The sequence below is a fragment of the Drosophila suzukii genome, chromosome 2R (genome assembly GCF_043229965.1).
Source record: "Drosophila suzukii chromosome 2R, CBGP_Dsuzu_IsoJpt1.0, whole genome shotgun sequence".
Lineage (NCBI taxonomy): Eukaryota > Metazoa > Arthropoda > Insecta > Diptera > Drosophilidae > Drosophila > Drosophila suzukii.
In genome coordinates this window covers 13,688,802-13,712,508 of record NC_092081.1, presented here as the reverse complement: position 1 = coordinate 13,712,508, position 23,707 = coordinate 13,688,802, and the positions used below count along the sequence as shown (strand labels likewise).

The following is a 23,707-nucleotide window of genomic DNA, read 5'->3' as shown; positions in this document are numbered from 1 at the left end:
CAACAAAACGCATCGAAACAAAGCAGATTTACATATGAACCCACATCGCAGCTGTTGGAAATGTTGGAAATGGCAATGTTAAATGACAATAATAACAAAAACAGCAATAACAATGCCAAATGACGGCAACAATAAGCAAACCAAACTGCACTGAGCTCCATCGTAGGATTCGGCATCCATTGGAGATCCCAACCCATTCCCATTCCCCCCGTTTTGTTGTGCAAATCCTCAAAATATGCTACAAAGCACATTACACAGATACGCACCCACACACACACACGCACAGACGACAGACGAGAGGCATTCACAAATTCACAGCAACAAAATTCAAATCAAATCCTCTCTGTGTTTCAGCTGGCAGTTGGTTTAAGTTCTCGCCAAATATCGCATCGAAAAGAAAGCTTAAAGTATTTGGTAACCCAAAATATAAACACTCATATTTATCGCCCGAGTCAATTGTTGTTGGCCAACTATTTGCGAAGGCGAAGCCACAAATTGGCCCTGACACATCCACCAAGTTGCCACCTGATATATGTGCCACCACCCACCTGTTGAGCCATCGCACACGTGCAGCCACATCCTGCCAGATTGCGTATACGCAGTGGGTGCCCGAGAGGAGAGGACAGAGACTGAAGCCAGGGCAAACAAAAGCAAGGCACGCTTCCTCGGGTTCGGGGGATTCACTCCACAAGTGGGTGCTCACTTAGCACCCCCCCAACCACCCAACCACCCAAGTCCACCCAGTCTGCCCCTTCAAAACCACCCACTTTCTAAACCAGAAGCGAATGTTTGCTCGCACACACAGACATTCCACAGCCATACAGATACACATCCGTACACAAAATAAACGTTATGAATGCTTCATATGCTTAATCCAGGGGATTTCGATCCATATACGAGTGGTGTATGGTGTTTCTGTGTCTCTCGCTGTATCTGTATCTGTATCTGTATCTGTGGCTGAATGGAGCGAAGGAGGTAGACTGATGTCGTTGGTATGCAAAAGGCTTCACAGTTTCCATTTATATCCGGCAGCAGATACTCGGTGTATGCATCCGCACCGAGATGGCACAGGTTTACTTCTGGCCATGGCTAAACTATTGATGAACCAAACAAGATTACTCAAGGAACGCATCGCATCCACTTGTCTGTCTGTTTGTCTGCCGTATGTGTGTTTCTGTGGGATACGTGCTTAATGCCTTGTGAGCAAATCAAATGAACTTTTCATGGATTAGGCCGGCTTCGTTGAGGCGGAGGAAATACCTCGGCCGTTTCCATTTGCCATCAGCAGCTGGCCTGATTAAAGTTGTGTCTTTAAAGTGGCCGGAGAACTGTTTCCCCCTACTAGTTTTCTCTCCTCACACAAGACCCTTTAATTACACACATAATCACGCACTGGATTATGAATAATGGTGAATTGCATTATTTGCCTTACTCCTGCCCTAAGTTATTATTGATTACGAATCATTTCAATTTAAATTATTTATATGATTCCTCAATTTCTGACAAGCTTAAAAAAATATAAATTTTGTTAATCACTGGGGATTATAATATTTAAGTTAGCAGCTTTTAGAATTTTAGTCATTATCGATAATTTAGAAAGAACCAAAAATAAGCACCTTTTAATCCGGGATGTGATGCCAAAAAGAATACTACACTGATAAAAGTCGCAGTAAGTCCAAGGATTTCATATTCAAAAAAAATATTTCTTATCCATTTTTATTTTATTTACTTTCAATATGGAAATATTTTTAATTTAACAAGTATGTATATAAAGACTTTAAACTTTTATGAACTTTTGGATATGAACTTTTAATGACGTAAAATATTATATAGTATGACCATATCATATCTAATATTTTCTATCTTTAACTAATAATTTTTTAATTAAATTAGCAATTTTAATATGATTTGTATAGAAGATTATGTTTTTGTATATAATTCAAATTATTAATGGGACATTTTTAATTCAATATGCAGATATCTATTTATACTATTTCATTTATTATCAGTGTAACAACACTTTGTAAATACAAAAAATTACTAAATAAGTTTTTCTTTTTTAGCAACCTATTGAACTCTCTGCTAAAACCTAATAAAGATATAATATCTTTTCAGTTAGTATGGTTACATCTAGACCTGCAGTCCTTATAACTAGGACTAACTTTACAAATAGTTTATTAAAGCTTCCTTTACTCACGATTCACTTTGCTGACGTCGAAGTCCCGTCGCGAGTCCAAGGCCGGATGGTTGAGGAGCTTCTCGGCCTGCTGGGGCATTCCAAGGGCGGCTGGCGGCAGGCAGGATATGCTGCCCCGCTCCACGCGCTCCTCCCGATCCCGGTCCCGCTCCCTCTCCCGCTCCCTTTCCCGCTCCCGATCGCTTTTGGGGGTGGCATTCTGACTAGATGAGGCTGTGGAGGAGGAGAGCGCCAGTGCCTCGGAGTTCGGTGGGGGATGGGCGGTGGGTGGTGTGCCCTCGGAGGACCTGCGTCCGGCCAACTCGCCACCACCCACTCCAACCGCCGCCTGCTGCGTCTGCTGCTGCTGATGCTGCTGATGATGATGATGTTGCTGCTGCTGCTGTTGCTGTTGCTGCTGATGGTGTTGCTGCTGCATCTGCAACTGGGTAAGCTTCTCCTGCACACCTTGCAACGAGGATCGCCGGTGCTGATCCTCACCAGCCACGCCCACGCCCACACCAACCACGTTGTGGGGCGGCGACAGTGAGTGCTCCTTCTTGACGGCCAGATCCGCCAGGCTGGCTGAGGCGGAGGAGGCATTCGGGGATTTGGCATTGGCCGCGGCCACAACGGCGGCCGCGTTGGCAGCTCTGGTTAAGGCCAAGGCCTGACTCTGGAAAAAAAAGAATCGAAAGAAAGAGGGGAAAATGACAATGAGTTACTTGGTCTAAGATTTTCTTTGCTAAATGATCCGGTGAAATTTCCACTCCATTCGATGCGATCGCTTTTGAAATAGAAAACAACCCAAATTCGCTTTATTGATTAAGTCAACAATGGCCATGAGAATCGTCTCAGCCCTGACAGGCGTTGATTTCTATTGATTTGTGAGCAACAGCCTCGCCTGCAGAGGGGCAGTGTTTGCTTTCTATAATTTAGCAAGTAATTTGCTGCACAAATCGTGGCGAATCACGAAATTGTCTTTAATGATGCGCAGATCTCCGACTCGAGATCGTTGTCGAAGCGTAACTAAATTAATGTGGCTCTCGTCTCCAGTCCATTAAAGAGCAGAAAGCTCTTTCACAATGCTACACACATGCCCCAGCCACATCCCAAGACCAAGTCGAAGTCAAAGTCGAAGACCAAGTCCAAGCCCCCACAAAGCGGCAATTGATGATGGAATCGGACCCAAAGACTCGGTCCCAAGCGAAATCAGCGATGGCACTCTGCCCTTACGAAGTGCTGACCGAATTCCGAGTTGATCGGTTAGATATGTTCAATGGGGTTTGCATTGATTGTTAGAAAGAAACGATATACTAATCCTAACTTTCCTAAACGAATAACCGAATAAATGGTGTAAGAAAGAAACTATATACTAACCCAAACTTTCCTAACCGACCCACTTTGGTATATGATAATGCTGTAATATATATAATAGTTCATAACACGTTCTAATAACTTTCTAAATGTTCTTGGGAGAGTATCAACCAATTTAAAGTTATTCCTTGCGTAACCATTTTAATAATGGTTGATTTATTTCAGAGTACCTGTCTTTAAACTAACATTACAGTTTGTGAAATCACTTTATTTTATGGGATATTAGAATAAATATTTTGTATAAACCGCATATAACTTCCTAAGAACCAGCTCATCTGCAAACCAGACTGATCTGCCTGCCTATGGGCCATTATTTTCCCACTAGCCATCCCGATTCGACCCAATAATTATAGCGTCTCGCTGTGGCTACCGTTTTTACCGTTTACGCTGGCTGGGCACGCATGGAATTCCAGCAGCTTCTAAGGCCCATGGATTCCATCCCGCCGTTTGTTTTTTCCTGATCCCATACCCATTCCCGAACCCATTCCCGTGCGTGCGGATTGGCAAAAAATTATGGCATTGGTATTTCGGCTTTTTGGCGCTGATCGTGCGGATAAACTTAAATCGATGCCGAGGCATCGAGATTTTGATCCCGGCCAGGTCGATGTCGATCGTCGCCCCTGGCTAGTTTGTCAAATGAGGGCATAAAAACAGCGGCAGTGGCTCTGGCCTTTTGGCCATGGAGATCCTTTTGCGAAAGCATGTTCGGAAACTTAATGAGAGCAGAGGGGCTTGGGGATGGGTTCTGGGGTTCTGGGTTTACGTTCGAGGAGCTGCTGGAGCTGCTGCTTTCCACAGTAGCCGCATCGAGTTAGCGATCAGCGACAAGCGGCAATCGATCTTGTGTTATAATCATCGCCGGCTCCCCACCTCTTCCTCTTGGCCATCAGCGGCGATTTAGGCCCGCAAAAATTCATTTACGCTTTAATCAATTTCATTCACTATGCCAGTGGAGAAGAGGATGTGGGACTACACAGGGAAAAACTACATAAATGTATTTCAATTGGGTGCAAGCAATAACGCCCAGTGAAATAACGCCCATGTTTAGTTTAATTACATTTCTCAGGTAATGGTTTTACATTTACCTTTTATTGCAAGCACCTGTTGCATGTATCCCCTTTAATACTTAAAAAGGTTGTTCCATAGATATTCTTTAAATGGCTTTTATGTTAGAAACACTCTTATAAAATAAGGAATAAGACCCATTGTTAAATGGATGTTTCTAAAGTTAATGATAATTCCATGTTAATACTTGAAAATTTCTTTCTGTGCAGCGGAATATGGAAAGGAACCCGCAGACAGAGCAATTTTCGCCTAAGGCCTCCGTCCGACAATTTCAGCTTACATTGATCTCGTCTTGTCTCAGTCCCTCAGCCCGTCTTTTTTTTTTACTTTTCACTCTTTCTGGACTTGCTACGCGGCTTCTGTTCCTGGCCACATGTCAAGAAATTGACGAAAATTCGATCAAAATTTTAATTGATCGCCCTGCAGTGATTTGGGTTCCCGAAAAATTGATCTACCCCATGCGGCACATCCATGGCCACATATATACGATATGTATATTCTTCGCGCTTGCACTTGCCGTAATTTTCGGTTGGCTGGCGAATGGACCGAGATCGACGGACGACCGACTCGTGTTGTGATTATGTTAATAGAGGTGCTGCCCCCAGATTCCTGTCCCCCCCCCCCCCCAGGATTCCTGTTTCCGCATCCCGCCCGAGGGGGAGGACGGCGCTCGCTTGGGCCGGAAACTGCAGTGCCAGCGGGCACAAATTGCGAAATAATCAAACATTTCAAGGGTTTGCCACCAAATGCATGGCATTAAGGCTGATCGGAGAATGCCACAAGTTGCTGATCCTCTAGAGCAGCCGAATGCGAAAAGGGTCCACTGAATGAGTCATCATTGAAGGGACACGGAGTTTAAAAAAGAGAAATCTATAATCGTTATGCTCTATGATATCAAACCAAAAGCGGGCCCCAAGTAATCCCCTCTCGATCACACCGCACCGTTCTCCATCCGCTTATTAATAGCCAACCAAGGCATTAATCAAGCCGGCTCGCTCCTGATCTTCCAGCCGATCATCCTCGCTGAATGCTACCAATCAAGCTCAATATTCGCCCCTTTCCTTTCCACCCATCAAGCTGAACATTTTAATATTAACCTGTCAAAGGCCATAATTGACAACGATTAACTTTGTCTTTTGTCTCGCGAAAATTTACATTTTTATGGTTCAATAAAATAAATCAAAGAGGGGGAAAAAACCCGAATATGAAGAGGCCCATACCACTGAGATGGCCAAGCGAAAGAGCTAAAAAAGAAGAAACCCCGAGCACAGTGGCAGCGAAAAGTAATTGCAGCACATAATAATCTCGCATTTAATAATCCTCATTAAAGCGCAAAATCACGTCGGTCCGCTGGCGAAGAACAAGAACGGCCCATCGACTCGGCTGATGGACAGTTTACACTAACAAATATCACCACCTTGACGAGGGGGGGGGGCTATACCATACTCTCGGATCTGCACAAAATTAGAGGCCCAACATTGGACGTGGTTGTTTTTTTTTCTTTTTTCGAATCTACCCTACCCTCTGGAAATTCCAGAACAAGCAGAGGGCTTCTGTTTCAGTACCGAAAATATGCAGAGGGCCCCCAAAAAAGGGAGGATCGAACTGGTGGATCGGGGAAGCGATGCGCATCAATCGATGATATGATGAGCTGACGTTTCGGGTTGACGTTTGCTTGTCGTCAATACGTCGCCTAATAACACGTCGCAACAGGTAGTCCCCGAACATCAAGCGATCGGACAGAAAGACGGACAGTTGGGGATTCTGATTGCGACACAGATACAGATACATCGGGGATACAGATGGGGTTGCTGCTGCATCGCCTGCCCAAGAAAGGAGTCTCTTTTCGGGGGCTTGATGGAATTTCATCAATTGCATGAAAAATATGAAATTAGTTTGGAACCCAGCCCAGCGAAAGGCGACCAAAAGCCGAAAAACTGAGATGCCCCTTCGTCAGCTACATCGGGGCTACTGGATTTTTAATGTGTTTTAATCATCGACAGCAGATACTACTGATGCTGCTGCGCCTCCTTGCTGGCCAAATTGTTTTTGCTCCTCTGATCCTGGGACTGATGTATGGCACATTCCACCCGGGCTATAAATCGTGGTTGCGCCTGGCACCATGGCGCTGTCTTGTCCTTGGCCAAATATCATTTGATTCCTCTGCCAGGCATTAATTGTTTTTGCCCGAGTGCTGCGTGATGGGAATGACTGATCAACTGGCCGATGGGATAGGGATAGGGATCGGGATCGAGCTGATCGACTGATCGCTGGTGAGAATGAGGTGAAAATGCTTGTCCTCAATTCGGTGGGAATTTTGGGATAAGCTCTTCTATCTTGGGCCTCTTGTCAAGGGCCTTGTTCTTGTCATGTTCTCTGTCAGTTTGCTGGGCCAGCACACACGCATGCTGAAAGTGTTGATCACTTGAGCATCGAACCCTGATCGGAGATCTGTTTTCTGTGATCTTAATCGGGAAAGTACAGAAAACACGAGACCTTAAGTTTTTACACTACAAAAAATGGTCTTTATACTTAAAAAAAGCTTATCAGATTATCATTTTATTCAATTTCCTGAGGTTTTTATACTAGAAATAAAATATCTAAGTATATAAAAAAACTTAATTTATACACTGATAAAAACTGAATAAGACATGATGATTATGTTGATGAAATTCCTATTCAAATTTATCTTGATACGCCGATTAAAAATATAAGAAACTATATTTCGATTTTATTAATACTACTGAAAAAATTTAGAAAGAAAAACCGATTCAAGAATTACCATTTTTCATTATCAATCGAACATTATTCAGTGGTGATACGTAATAAATTTACCATGGAAATGGTCAATATTTAAATTTTCGATTTGTGTGTTATTTAAAAGAAATGAATCATACTCAAATTATTAAGGTGTTCAGTTCAGTAAATATAGAAATATATTCCTTTACATTTTCCTCCGAGTGCAGCCCCACATTGACATTCCCCACCGTCTGAGATTATGTCCGACTGGTCTGTCTTCTTTTTTGCTTATCGGGAGGGGCTTCGCTCCGAGACATTACCATTTCCATTGGCCGAGACTCTGGGTTTTTTCTGGCCGTACGATTGGGTGTTTGGCAGCGTTTTTATGCTCTTTTCTGTGGCCGGGCCCCTGTTATTAATTATCATCGTCAGCGGGAGGCGATCAGCGGTCCGAGATTCGCAATTCGCATTGCTCATTTCGCATTTCGCATTTCGTGTTCGTCAAATTCCCTAGCGAGGGAACTGAAACTTGGCGAGCAACAGAATGCGATCATTCGGAATTCGGCGCGTAGAAATATCATTTTCGTGTCTCCGCGCTTCGTGATTTCTCTTAGCTGTCTTCTGATTTTTCGTAATTTGTATGAGATTTTTGGAATATTCGCTTGGCTTTTGCCATTTATGTATATGTATATATGTGTCCCTGCTGTCTGGGCCCGCATGCCTTGTGTCCTTAACGAAATTGTGATTAAGTGTTTCAATATCGAAGTGACGAAAGGCAGCAGATCGGGGCATCCAAACGGCCAGACATGGCCAACTTCGATGGCCAACGATGACGATGACGATGGCGAACATCGTTGCGACGTGCAAAATAATTAAAAATCAGCGAACGTTTTGCCAAAGAGCAGGGTCTACCGCCCCCTTGACTCCCCCATCAAGTTTGGCGAGTGCGAAAAAACGCCATTTAAAGATGCCACAAAGCCGCAGATAAGCAGAGACAATGTGCGAAAGGGATGGCTGACTGGATGGATGGATGGATGGATGGATGGCCAAAACCGGTTGACAAAATACGCCGGACTTGAATCGACTCGACTTGGTATGCGATCAGTTTGAGCGATAGCCAGATCCAGACTCAACTCGAGCCCCAGACGATCGCGGAAGAATTTCTGGCCAAATTACGAGACGGCCAACAGCCAACAGCTACACAGCTACCCAGCTACGCGGTCTCAGCCCGAACAGCGACATTTAATTATATTTCATTTCATTTTATTTTACTGCCTCGCAGAGGGCTTTTTCGGTAATGCTCGCTGCACTCGACGCATTAATGATGACTTTGCCCTGAATTGCAGAGGCCTACACTCAATAATAACAATAATCATAAAGGGGAAGGAGCTGAGACAGCAGCAACAGCAGCAAAGGCAAATCGCCAATTGGCAACGGCAATGGCATGTCCAAAGTCGAGGAGCAGGTCCATGTCCATGTCCATGTCCCCATGCCTTGATTATGCGCGCGTTCCTTGAGGATCCCCACCTCAGTCCTCAGTCCTCAGTCCCCATCCTCCCTGCAAGGTCCTCATTATTTCTACTCGTCCGACATCAATTTGAGATCATTGGAGATGGAGATGGGTCTTGTGGAACCTCGAGTTAAACTGGTACTGCTACTGCTACTGCCATTGCTACTGCTACTGGGGAGAAGGTGTCGAGTGCTTGAAATGTTTTAAATACAAAAATTAATAAAGCTCTCTCGTGCTTACAATGTGTGTTGGCATTTTCCATTCTTTCAATTACCTGCCCAGAGTATTTCCCCCCAAAGCGAACTGGCAAATTATTAACTTAACACTTGATGCCCACTTAAATCGATCGGGAAGCGAATAAAAAGTAGCCATATTTATGGGGTTTTAATTATACATATCTAAACGCTTTAAAACAGCTGTCTTTTTAATAGGTTATTTTAAAGTTTAGGTTAAACAATTTTAAGTAATTTAAGAATCTCAAATCATTAAAAAAAATGTCCAACTAAGAGATTAGATTAATGTAAATTTCACCACATTTGATAAACATTTTGAACTGATCACTGATCATATGGGAACTTTTTCGAGTCACTGTTTCTTGGTAATCCTCTAATTACAGTTGGAACCACCTTAACTACCTGCCTGTTCAGTACATTAACATTTCCAATAACCCAAAGTGGTGGATAATTTTATAGTGTCATTCGCCATCGATCAAGTAACAGCTGACAAAGTTCCTGGAGGCCCAAGAACAGTTAACGGAAGAGTAGACTGCAGTGACAACCCCGCGTTTTTTCTGTATTTTCAGACGACATCCTGGCCTATGTAGGTGCCCTTGCCAATGCCAAATGCCGGGCACCGAATGCCAAATTATAATTTCAAGTTCAACATGTCGGGGCGGCATAATTTCCTCGATGCCAGCCCCTTTTCCCTTTTCCCATTCCCTGCGGCTGGAAAACTCGTTCATGTGTGACCCGGGCTCTCTCTTCCTTTTTTCTGCTAACTGTTTCACATGATCCTTTGTTCCCGTACCCTTCCAGTGAGTCCGTGTTGCGCTTGAGGAATTCCCTGCTCAACAAATTATTACCTACACATATGTCTGGACGGTGTGTGTGTGGGTCACTCCAATTATAAGTCAATTAAATAGGTTAAAAGTTAGAAATGAAAAAGGGCAGAGGAAGCGAAGTAGTTAGGGGACACAATTTTGTCACGGCCAAATGAGCAGGAACCAATTTGGCAGCCAGGAAGAGGATCCTTACCCTCACCAACTAATATTCCATACCCATCTTCTCAGCTCCTCACTTATGCAATCGCCTGATTCTACGGGCAAATATATTTTATTTATCAATCAATAAACAGACGCCACGCTCCAATGCCGAGATTCATGCAAATTCTAAACTGATTCTCGCGGACAATTGGCCCATTGATCAATCATTTAAGCGAACCAAGAGCAAAGCAATCAAGTGATCTGTGAGCCTAATCGACACCGAAACCGAAACCAAAATGCAGAGTGTAGAAGCAGTGTAACCATCAAGTGGCAGCAAACGATTTTAATTCAATCGCACCAATTAGGCCATAGCCATAGCCACAGGCGCCCCCAAAACGTATAGCCACCGATGGCGCTGCATATATGCCATATGCTCAATTAACTGAAATATCTGTAGATGTAAATAATCGCACTGCGGCTTGACAATTTGCGTCACAGTTCCAAAGGGGTGGTGGGGGTTCATCTGGGAGCCATTGGGGAACTGGCAGCCAGAGGAATGCTCGAAAGCAAAGTTCAACATTTCGTTCGCCTCGCTCACTAATCTGTCGGGGTCAATCGATGTTAAGTAGAATCACGAATACCAAATTAATTGATGCCGTTGATATACGCAGTGGTCCAGCTACCAGTCTTGAGTATATGGTCTCCATCCCAAAGAATAACTCTCTCTCTCTGCTGATGATCCATCCATCCATTTGAAGGGTGCCTCCACCGATCGAGAGATGTGTGTCAATCTGTGAGTGCGGCTCACATACGCGAGCACTTCTAGCGAGTGTCAAATGGGTAAATAATACTCGGTTCATGTTTTGAATTAATTTTAATTGAGATTCATTTGTAAGCAATCAGTTAGATTGTTCAGTTGAGCTCTGGCAGCTTACTGATTCTGCGCAGAAAGACAAATGCGCACGTATGTATCTAATAGATACGAGATTTTAGTATCTTAGACATCAGTATCTTTTTATAAAACCTTAATAATATATCTTTATAGTCCATCTATTAAAATGGTTCAAGGGAAAGTCCCCGTTTACTGTTCCTTAGCCCCTCTAATTGTCTTTTTGAGACCCTAATCCATTTAGATCAGTTAACGATTTTATTATTTCAACTTTTGCCAGCCAATTAAACATTAACAACACCCCTGACCGCTCCCTCACTAAATACCGGACTAAATGCTGTCTATCGCTTGATGGTTGTAATTAATAAGACACGCCAGCAATCATAATTGAAAACATGTCTCTTAGCGCCGAAAGCCTCGTAACAGCAACACGTTGCAAGTTGCTGCGGGCGGGGGGCTTAAATGGGATGGCACCCAGACCCCGCTCTGCCTATATCAAACAATCTTAAACTTAACAAGCCACAGAACACAGAATACAAAACACTCCCCCTATTTGTGGGCCGCGCCCCTGCCGCTCATCGTGCCCCATCGACAATTGTTTGACTTTGCAGCAATGTTGCAAGTTGCAAGCTGCAAACTGCACTTGTGTCATGTGAGTGTGTGTTTGTGTCTATTAGCAAAGACAGCTAGGAAAATACCAGTTGCCGTGGCAAGTTGCTACTTGCTGGTGTTGCTTTTACAGTGTTGCAGGTTGCAGTTTGCAGGTTGCACGACCAGCAGACGAGCGTAAGATAAACAATTGCCTCTCGGACGGAACGTGCGGCCAGCCAAATGCAATTAAGCTAAAAATGTGAAAAATATCCCCCAGCGTTACTCCAGTAAATGTGGATAGACACATCCACAGCCCCCTCTTCGGAAAAACACTCGGCAGCCATGTCTGCGCCTAGAAATGGTAGACCCTCGATAAATAAAAATGTAAATGATGTCTGCTTTGCTTTAAATTGATAAAACCGGCAAGGCTGGGGCGGAGTTGCGTCGGAAATGGGGGAGGTCGTTTCAAAGATAGAGTTTTAATTGGCGTTAGTCGATGGGATGTGATAGAGTGGATTAATTGATGAGATATTATTATGCATGTACTGTCAATCAATTTCAATAATAATCTCCAGATCTTGAAAACCAACCAGTTTCTTAAAATAAATACCTAATCCTTAAACTCTCTTCCGTATGACTTGACTCCAGAGATTGCCTAATCCCTCTAAGGTAGCTAAACAAACAAGTTCTTAACAACAGAAACCAAGAACAGCACCCCTGACGACCCCAAGATACCCAATTCAATTGCACAATTTGGACAGCTGTGAGCGAAGGTAGCCGAGCAGGACCTTCTGGGGACCTTCTTCTGCAGAAGCGCGAGTCCTTCTTCCTGTAACTGCAGTTGCGTCGGCGTTTGCTTTGACATTTGGCCCAGTGCAAGTGCCACCTTGAGGGGTCCTGTAAGCGGGAGGGAACCGCGAGGAACAGGAAGCGGCCTGAAATTTCCACAGTTCCCCCAGTCGCAGATAGCCGAGAGCCCTACTTAGATAACAATTGCAGAAAGTGCATTCGCAATGTAAGTGCAGCCGAGGCAGCTGAGGAGTACTCGAGTGGAAAAGGATGCCGCGGGTGAGGATATGTGTGTCAAGGGCAGGCGCCAAAGTAAGGGCTAGTATGATGGAGGGGAAACGAGCCCGTCGAGGAGACCTACAGCTGTCGCGAAGTTTCGAGTCGGGGTCACACCCATTGCCACTGGACAATCAGCCACAAAAAAAAACAGAACGAACGGCGACCAACGAAAGGGAAATGCGACAGAAAACCGCAAGCCAAATTGACCGGAAGCTCTTATTAATTTGCTATTAGCCATAGACAGACAGGAAGTTAACTTAATTTGTGTGGCTTTGGCCTAAACAGACTGGCCAAGAGCCAAATAATATAAAAAACAAAAAAGGCGGCAGCATTAAGAGCAGACAGTCGAAAGAAAACAAAACGCTTTCTAAACAGGATGTGAGCAGGACATGTGAACTTCAAACGAAGCAGTAGTGGAATGGTCGAAATGGTAGAAATGGCAGAAAAATGCAAGTGAGCTTTTACCGTTAGCGGTAACGAAGCCTGATTAGATCAGACAGGACAAAGGACCCGCGGCTCAGCCTTTCTCCCCACCAGGGTCAATTAAAATGTTTGCTCCAATTGCGTTAGGTCACTTTTAGAGCCCCCCCCCTTTTCCCGCTTTCACTTTTCGTACCAGGGATGCGGATAAAGAACCCCAGACTTCAGATCGCAGGCTCGCGATATATATGGTACGAGAATAAAAAGAACAAAAGTCGTTAATGATAAGAGACCAAATGACGTACAGCCCCTCTTTTTATGCGCTTCTTCTTCTTCGTCTTCGAGGGGGGAACGATTAGACCTACGGACAGACACAAGGTTCACCTTGGACTCGAGTGGAAGTATTCCCGTTTTTATTGCCACAGCGAGACAGGAAGCACTCGGCACAATACGTTGGGGGAAGACCTCTAGACAATTGCTGTTCCACAAATGAGGTGCGAGCTCTCGATGGCGAGATTATCATATCAGGGCACACATCGGATGTGGAGAGCTCTTGCAGCACCCTCATTTGTATAGGAAACAGCAGTGTCCTACTTCTCCAAGTCCTGCTCCTGCTCCTGCTCCTGCTGCTTCCTTGGATCCAGAAAGTGAAACTTGAGGTCTGACAGGAAGCCGGGAGATGAGCGTGTGCCGACTTTATTCTGGTTTTTGCACACAGCACGTGCTCTTTTGAAAGATGGGGAAACAGTCGCAGAATGTATTGTCAAAAGTATAAATTGTGGTAAAGGTAAAAAAGTTTCAGAAAATAAAAATAAAATAAGATGTACAGAAATATATCATATGATATATCATATTATATCATATTATACCATATCATGTCATATCATATCATATCATATCATATCATATCATATAAAAAAGGATTGAAAGCGTGAACAAATTATAAAAGAGTTATAAAAACAAACACCCCTTTATGCATAATTTTACAAGACCACTTCTTGTCTATAACTCCTAAAAATATGTTCCCAAAGGTATAAAGAATACATTTGATCATGAGTTTAATGTAAGAAATTGCAGAAAACGTATAAAAATAATAACACAAATAAAATATACCAATACGAAAAAATAAACTACAAAGGTTATAAAGCTACTTCTAAGATTATCTCTCCAGTTAGCCACAAACTTTAGTATTATCTTCTAAAATTACATGCATTATTCCGAAAAATCAACCCCCCTTGCGTGATGATTTTACGAGACCATTCCTGTCCTATAACTTCCCATAATTATACTTTTATGCTGCGATTTTTTCGACGTCAAACTTCCTGATCCCATAAACGCAGTCTAAGGGCTGGGTAGAGCCCCCCATTTTTTAGTTCTCTTGCTCCGGCAATTGCGAATAATGATTTTATGCATTCGATGACAGTTCTCCGCCTGCCGCTAACTTTTGTTTGGTTTGATCGGCTTAATTATTCGTAGACAAATGGCTGTTGCCATTCAGGGAGTCAAACGTAAAAAAGTCAATTAAAGGGGAATGGTACGGGGGGGTAGATAATGCCGCGGGGGGTGGTGGAAAGTATCGCCAACTGTCGGCGGACACGCGCCACCATGGAGTTGCAATTTCCGAGTTATGCGTGCGAAAATGTGGCATGGCCAAGTGGCAACTCCGAGTGGCAAACTCCGAACGGGAAAACCGAGGATGGCGAATGGAAAACGCGGCACCTTGCTCCGTCTGGCGTCGCTTTTAATGCTTTTCTTGGTGTGAATTAATTTTATTGCCTAATTGTCTCTCCACGCCACATGTTGAAACTATTAAGCGCATTTTAAACAGGCCCAACTATGTAAGTTTATGGGTCCTCGCGATGGGTCCCGCCCCCTTAGCAAGGCCCTAACGCTCCGACTTTACGAGTCCGTTCCGTGGGTTATGTGTTTTCCAAATATATTTACCGCTCGGCAAACAGTTTTTGGCGACACTCGAAATTGGTTTCTGCTCTAAACGCTCGAATATGTCTTTATTTTTAAGCGGAAAACGTTTGCCCGAAAATCGCATTGCCAAACAGGAAATGCTCTCTGGGAAAATAAAAGTATTTCAGGGAATTTTTGAGTGTGCGGAAAAATTCTGAAAGGTGTATCTTGGTGGCAGTAAAAAATTTTTTAGGTAGTTGTTCAGAGGAAATATTAAATATTTTTGAGTTTCAGCCTTAGTCAGATAATTGCGAATTTTGTTGCAGGCTTCTGTATCTTTAAATTCAGCTAAGGGACCTATCCCTGCGATCAGATAACTACCTAAGATATATACCCAATAAAAATATATATAACTGCTATATTAAACTAGGTGATTTTGAGAAGAAGATACAGAAGTTTCAGCTATTTAGATTGCAATCTTTGGACTCCCGTTTACTGGCGATCGCTTAAAAACTTTTTCGTTAATTAGCTGCTGTAGATACAGTTTGCATCCCGCAGATACGTATCTTTCGCATCGCCTCGGCGTTATTTCAGCTGTTCCCAGCTGACTGCGGACTTGTCTAGGACCAGTAAGTCACCCTCACCTGTTTGCATTGCCATAGCTACGGGGATCTGGTACCTCCGTGCCTCATACCTCATTTTTCCTATGGCCAGTTTGTCGTTTCCCTCGCCCTGAACGTTTTTATTAATTGCACGTGGGGGGACCTTTGGTGGTTGTCTTCTAGCCACTCTTTTTTTTCCCAGTTGTTCCTATTCTCCCTGCCAGTTCCTTCCCTTTTGACCGGTAGTGCTGTTGTTGTTTTTTGTATTCTATATGTACTGTGTAGATACTTTTTTTCTGACTTTCCTCATTGCGTTTTTCCTTAGCGCTTCCCGCTCATTTTTTCCTCCTTGGCACAATGGGTTAACCCACACACACGCACCTCTGATCACTTCCCCGACGGCGTTCGTTTAGCTCGATTACGCTTCCGGTTGCTATTGCCGACTTCCCTGCTCCTCTCTGTTTTTTAAAATGCCCCGATCCTGCAATCGAATGACACAATTTCTGTTTTGTCATCTGCCCCTGATCGCCGGAGAAGGCTTCCTCTGGCCATTGTCATTAGCCTCCTTTCTATATATCTAGATACAGACAGAATGCTCCGTCTGATGATCGTGGCAATTAGGTGTGCACCGGTGTGCGTTCTTCCGAGCTGCGAAGGCAAATCCATTGTCTGGCCAGGGCGCAGCTCACATAAATTATGGGATAATCCGACATAAGCGTATTTCCATGATCTTCCCGGGGCCCTCGGGTTTACGGCGACCGAATGAATGAATGCTACAGTGACTGCCTGACTGAATGAGTGATTGAGTAACTGAGTAACTGACTGACTGAGCGAGTGAGCTGCTGACAACTTCCTGCTGATGGGGACTCTCTAATTAGTGTTGTGTGTAATTGCCGCCTCGTTTTGCCTTGCAGATTAGCTGACATTCACATAATATCACATGAGGTGCTCCAAAAAACCCCCCCACCGCCTGCTTTTAGCCTGGATTAGGTTTGGCTAACACGCAAAGTTTAGCCAAGTCTAGATGCATGGCATCCAGCGTGTGGGGAACAAAATACGATGACACCGATAAGCGGCTACCGCCGTCTGACATGCGAGCCACCCACTTTCCAGGTGCTTTTCCACCTGCAACCGCTTTCAATTTGCACAGGAATTGATTTGTTGCTATTTTTTTGGGGTTAGTGTCAAGCACGCAAACGATGGGTCATCGGCTGAATGACACTCGTCTTTGACCCCCAAAAGATGCAGCTGCCGGAATGAAGAGTACGCGGAACACTGCCCCCATTTTTTGGAAATTAAAATCGAGTCCGGAATCAGATGTGATTGCCTTAATTGTGTGTCTAATCAATCAATTTCAAACCACAAACACTGAATCTGACTGGAAATTTTGGGGGCGCTTCATTATGATAGCACTGGGAATTTATCGAATTCCGTTCTTGGACTTGCGGTGGTTATCTTACCGAAACGTTGGCATAATTCCCAGATTAGATTAACCCGTCGACAATGTCGGGGCATTTGATACCCACATATGTATAACTCGGGTTCGGCTTTAGCTTTTGGGTTTCCAACTGTCCAAATCGGGGACCCTTGGCCTCTGATAAAACACACTAATTTACACATTTAGATATTAGCCAAAGGTATTGCTCAAGGCGGTGCAATGTTGGTGAAACTGATTAGATTTGGATAAAAGGCGGCTGGTGACCCGTTGTATAGATTAATTGCCTAATTGATCGATTTATCGTCTTGCCGGCGACTTTATGACGCCGATTAAAAGTGTGTATGGTTCGATTTTGGATGGCCAAGAAAGGAAGGAAGTCGCAGGGGATTGGGGAGGGGGAGAGGTGCCCAGATGCGGACTGATAAGTGGATTAGTTGATCACAGTAGCCAGACGTCCGATCGCCAATAAATCGCTGGCAATTTCAATCGATCGACGGCCAGGGAGTAGCTTTTTTTTACCGCATTCCTCTTTGCGTTGCGAATTCAAACTAATCCCCTGTAAGATGTCCACACACCGAGCATTTCCTCTCGCCATTAGCCCATGGAGACCATGGAGCTGGGAGTAAACCATTACCCATTAGCTGGAGGGGCAGATCGGCACTTCCTGGGACACCAGCAGCAGCAGCAGCAGCACTGTTAATGTGTGACTTTTGCTGTGTTTTTCAACGACATTAATTTTGTGTGTGCCGGCTCTTAAGCCGGATTTAGTTAAGCAGCTCAGGCATTGAATACGCTGCCCCAGACGCTTCGGTCGCATTTTGTTGGGACCGCTTAGGAAATATAATCCCTTTTGTCGATGCCAGGCATGATCGCCGCTTATTTCACTCACTGTGACTGGGCCGGCGATCACCTGTTTTCGGAATCGGTATCGATATTTGTCCAACTCCATCTCCGTCTCGCAGCCCTCTTTATAATGTGTCGCACATTAGTTAGCAGTTAATACTTTAAACAAGACGAGGTTACCGACTCTTCGACTTGAAGAAATATGCTCGCAAGCCGATTGTCGCTGTGACTTGTAGAAATCACCAGCTTATGATTTTCAACGGGGCGTATTAGTGATAACTAATAAATCTTCAACACCGAAAATACCCTCGTGTAAGCCCCACCATGTCATCGTGATCAGAACCAAAGTTTATAATCACAGAAACGCCTATATATACACCATATATATATATATATATATATTTATAAACCCCACCAGATATTCATTTCATTTCCACTTGCCGCCAACCCACTTGTCATAATTTTCAAAACATTCGAAAATTTATGTCCACCGAAGCGGAGGAATACGGATTTGGTTGGACCATATAAAAATAGTTGCAGAGGGGCTGAAAATTAAGAATTCAGTCTCGTATATCTACGGGGAACAAGCCAAATCCACTAATTAAGAGTGAAAAAGGTGGCAATGGGGGAGGAAACATTGGAAGATGACTTTCGAAATGCGTAAATTGTATAAATTTCGATTCTTTTCCCGTGTTTTGTCACAGTCTGTGCATTCCGATTAAGCTGAATGACAAATGCCCAAACAAACACCCAAAGACATCGAATATCCACAATCTGGACTGCTCCTCCTCCTTGCCGCCCAACAAATTAATTACCCAAAGTTGTCATTATCATTCGAACTTTTCCATTTTTTTTTTCGGCTTGTATTTTTATCAGCTTTCGGTTCGCCTTAAGCTACAAAGCCTGAACCGCTTTTATCGCAATGTCTTACAAATCGTTTTATCAAGGTGTCATTAGCTATGAGGAAAACAACAAAAACCCGAACACTGTTCTATGATAAGTGCAGAAAGGAAAACCTCGACAAGTCGAACACGTTTTGTTGATTATCTGAGGAGCTGCAGAGGAGGTGAGAGCTTGCCATAGGCGGCGCCTTTGAAAGCGATTTCGAGTGGGGAATGGGGTATACCGAACCCAAAATCGAAACATGAACACACGAAAACCGATCACACAAAATAGTGGGGAATTGATTTAAGACCTCTCTGCAAGTGCCAAAATAATAATGAAAATGAAGAAATAGAAGACGAAAGACAAGCTGACAACGTGTAATTAACTTAAAGCGTTTTCGGTGTTTGATTTACCTGGCCACTTACCGCCAAGTACTATCTGGTACTGTCACCCCGCTTTTAGTTTGATTGAAAAAAACGCACACTGAACGAACAACAAACGAAATCTGGATCTGAAACAGAGTCTCAATCTGAATCTGTATCTGTATCTGAAGCTGAGGCCAAGTCCGCCGACTTATGATAATAATCATTATAAATTATTATAATCCAATCGGCTTTGAATAATTAATAAATACTTTTATATATAGGCGGTGGTGTATTGCTCAAATGCGAACTCAGCGAAGGCGCATAATCGGGCCGTAAAAAGCCCCAAAGCCGCTCGGCTGACAACAGATCGCCAAGATCGGAGTGAGAAAGCGTCGAATGAAATGCTAAAAATGTGTTACAATCAAGTAGCACTGGCACCCAAGCGGCTAAAGAGATCAGGAAATATTGGGTCTGTTGGGAGGGGGGAGACAGGGGAACATACCTAAGCTCTGATAAATGCGCACTGCCACCGCCCGAAGAATTGAAAGAGCTGCTAGTGGCAGTAGAAGACCCAAGGAAGAAAAGAAAGCCAGAAGTCAGGAGGCGGCACCACAACAACAGAGCCACAAAGATGACAAACAGTTTGGACATTTATGAGCAGCATTTAATGGACATTTGACTACCGGAATTTAACGAAACCGAAAACGTGGGATGGACGAGGGGTCCGGGGTTCGGGATTTGAAAGCAGGGCCCAAAGAAAGGCCCGAAGAATGCATTTGATTGGAGGCCCGATTCGATGCGCAGCCGGATTAACTCCGATCCCGATTATCATTAGTCTTGGGAGCAGATCACAGGGGAAAACCAGGCAGAGGAAATGACTATTCAATGATCAGGTCATGGTGAGCAGGAAGCGGCGGCGAAGAAGATTTCAATTAATAAATATTCCATTATCTGACTCTTAATGCCACCCCGCCCCTCCCTAACACTTTCCGATTAGACAAAATCGAACCATTTATAATTTATAAGACGGCCTATCTGACTACCCGAAGGGGGCTAGGTGATCTAACCGGGTGTGAAGAGACCCGCTCGGCATTATCTATGCCCCGGTGCGATTTCGATATTGTGTCCCTAAGAAAAACCCAAAAATATTATCACAACAATAAAGCTAAATGCTTTATAATTAGTTTGCAAGCCCAAAAGAATCACGCACACACTCTCGCAGATTTGCTATTGAAAAAGATCTGTTATAGTTGTGAAAGAATTCCCATTTATTTATACCCATTCTGGCCATACTGGTTTATTATCTGGCCCAGTCAGCAGAGGACCCGGCCAACTTACGCCGTCTTATCTTAATCCCATTCACTAAGCATATGCGTCGACACATAAAACTGTCAAAAATAAAGAAATACCACAAAAAAAAAAGATGAAACGAATCGCAACCAAGCCGAAGCTTCGAATGCTCTAGCCTAAAACAATTGGGATCTAATGGAATTAAAATATTTACATCACAGAATATTTTTAGGCCTTCGTCATAAAAAATTTAAAGGAATTATTATTATCGGTTAGGAGATCTTAAAGAAATCTAAGGAACCTACAAAAACCAATCCCAATTGGAAACTCTCAGACCCATTAGAAAAAAACCAATCCCCCAGGATCTGTTCGGCTGGATTTCAGTTCCTCATCTGAAATTGTTTCATGGCTATATAAAGTAATCTGAATCCTCCTCTGGGAAGGCCTGAATTCGTGATTAGAAATACCAACTATTCCCCATGGCAAGGGTATATGTTTGTTTTCGACTTGGCCAGTATAATAATTCTTGTGGCATGATTTGAGCTTAAAGACAATGGCTGTGGGTCTGAGATTTGGCTAATATACAACATAGAGACGTTTTCGAAGTCGAATGGAAATAAAATCCATAAATTCTTGGATTAGTCACCCCCCGTTTTGGGCGTTTGGGTAACCGATTTCAAAGCGATATCGATGGGTTGAGCACCAAAGGCAGAAGTCAGACTGCGGAGCCAGATAAATAATAATTACACTCACACAACATAATCAATTATGTCTGCCAATAAACCGTACACACGCACACACCCAGATATCTCCGGACATGTGTATGAGTGATCCCCCACTTTTTCCCTGATCGGTTTTGGGAATCGAAGGGAGTTGGGTTGGACTAATCACGCCAGCATGTTCATAATCAATTTTATCGCACTTATTTGGATTAATTGCGATATCAGTGACAGGGGCGCTCGAGCACGATAAAAAAAAGCGGCGCACAACGATGACGCGAGGGCAAAGCCCAGAGACATGCTCTATGAGGTGGGGGTGCTCACCCTATCCCTATCCACCCGTAAGCCCCATTCGATATCTAAGTTCGTCATCGCCTTATGCCGAAATTACCAGCATTTGTCAAAGTTACCGTCGGGATTATCTTATCTGGCTGGCAAAAGCTCTCTCGTAGAACCGGGAACTCAACCCAGTTTTTTGCTCGGGGGTTTTGGGGATCGGCTTTACAATGCAATTAGCGCCCAAACAAGAAGAACATAAAGAACGCAGCGGAAAAGATAAGCATTTGAGGTGGGGGCTTATCGCAGCACCGATCTAGAAAATCTCAGCCGATAAGGATTATCTTAATCTGCATAAATAGCGAAACGAGCGCATATCTACACGGGCGTTATCACTATAACTTGGCCATATGTCGCACGGCCGATTTTGTTTGCTTTCAACTGATTCATTTTGGATGTTGGGGTGGCGGATTCGGTGGGGTAGAAAGCGATCTGACTAATAGGTGTGAAGTGCCGCCGGCAAAGCGATCTTGCTGGGAATGATGAAATCTGGGTGATATCTCTATGGAGATTTCGCGGTTTGGGAAGTCAACTCACCTGCTGACCGGCATTGGCAGCCACCCAGGCCTCGGCAAAGGTTTCCATGGCGCTCTGAAAGTCCATCTCGCTGGCGATTCAAAGTTCTAATCACTGACTCTACAGTTCACGTACTTCTTTTATGGGCCAGATGCAGGCGCTTTGGCATTAATTGCAATTTGGATGGTTCGCTGTGATTTGCTTGATTGCAATTTGTAAACGCGATAAGGGGAGCTCGATTTCGAATTCGATTGGGGTATATTCTTTGATTTGATTTTTTTTTTTATTATTATTATTTTATTTTTTCTAGCAAGTGACGCGGATACGCAAATTAGACACAGGCACACACACACGCGCAATCGCACAAAGGTAGAGGTGAAACGCGGGTTTCCTTATGGAACGGATTCGATGACGCTAGTGGAAGCTGCAGTTCCAGTTGTTGTTCCAGTTGTTGTTCCAGTTGTTGTTGTTGCTTGGGTTGTTGGGGGCGACGCGACATCATTAGTGCCATGAAATCGGGAGCTGATCGCCTGGCTGCGTCACCAGGATTGGCAGCGTATCTAATTCGGCAATCGCAGATCCAGCGAAGCGTTCTGGTTCTGAGCTTTCCTCCTGGGGCATAGATGTATGTGGATGTGCGTGTGCGTCTTCTTAGCCTGCCGAGTCCTTTGGCTCTGGAAGGGACTGATCTAGCTCTCTGGGCCTCTCTTCGCTGTGCTTAGCTGTGTATGGGTGAGCGGACGCGCGTCAAGACATCCTCTCTTGGCCAAAGTTGACGAACAACTGAAGGCATTCTTTCGCCTTCGCACATTCGCCCGCTGGCTCTGCCGCCGCCGCTGCCGGCGTCGCTGTCGATGTTGCCGGTGCCGGTGTTCGGTGCTCGGTGTTTGCCACTCGGTCTCTTTCGGTCTTCGGTCTCGTTCTCGCCCACCCCCTCCCCCATTTTGACCCAGATCGCTCTCACGCGGCTCCATTTGCCGCCTTTCCACGTGCACTGGTGTGCGTCAGAGAGAACGGCTCTCTCGGCTTGGGGTTTCAATGTGTGAGTGCGGGAGAGAACACGCCGAATAGTAGTAGACACTGAAAAGGTAGTAGCGGTATAGTTTATATGACAATGCTTTTTAGTTTTATAGGTGCTATCACATGGTTAATTTTCTTCTTTATTCTTGGGTTGTTTGGGTAAAAAGAAAAGAGTTTGGGGTGCAAAAATGCATTGTGTAATGCAGACCAATTTCAAAAGATACACAATTTTTCTTTCTATTGGCTCATTTATAGTTGCCCCGAGTACCAAACTAATTTGAAAAGATAAAAGCATAATATTATATTAGCTAACATAAAGGTTGTTTTCTTTGACTCTCCAAATATTATTGTTTTGATACTTATTTTTATAAGAGGTATTTCTTTTCTTAGTAAATCAGGGAATGCCCCTTACTTAAAATAATACGTTTTAATATAAATATATTAGTAAAACCTTTAATCACAGTCATAACAAAGCACCTGTTAATACATCAGTTAAGTACCTTTGGGTTCATTTATCCTTATCCTTTCTTTACTACGCAAGGCCTGAAAGGTGTAAATGTTTAATCGACAATGACGCTTGAAAACCTTAAATGCGTTTATCTCAAAATGCTATCAAACGAGTAGAAATAGCCATGACCGTTTTCCTTTTAAGAGTTATAGATTTTAATCTTTCCAAATCGTTTTAATGTTTGTGCAACAGATCAAGTTTGAAACCGGACCTGATCGGACGTATAGATCCTATAGCTCCTATAGAA

General features: G+C 43.8%; 1 protein-coding gene across 1 annotated transcript in view; it reads right to left on the bottom strand.

Moving 5' to 3' along the window:
• The window catches only part of dve (SATB1_N and homeodomain domain-containing protein dve), a 47,601-nt gene extending 24,878 nt beyond the window's left edge, over positions 1-22,723 (bottom strand). The window contains exons 1-2 of the mRNA XM_017075047.4: positions 21,954-22,723; positions 2,198-2,852 (exon numbers count right to left, since the gene is read on the bottom strand). Of these exons, the coding sequence (XP_016930536.3) occupies positions 2,198-2,852; positions 21,954-22,019 (721 nt within the window). The 5' untranslated portion in view covers positions 22,020-22,723. The remainder of the gene's footprint in view (positions 1-2,197; positions 2,853-21,953) is intronic.
• Between the last annotated feature and the right edge of the window lie 984 nt (positions 22,724-23,707).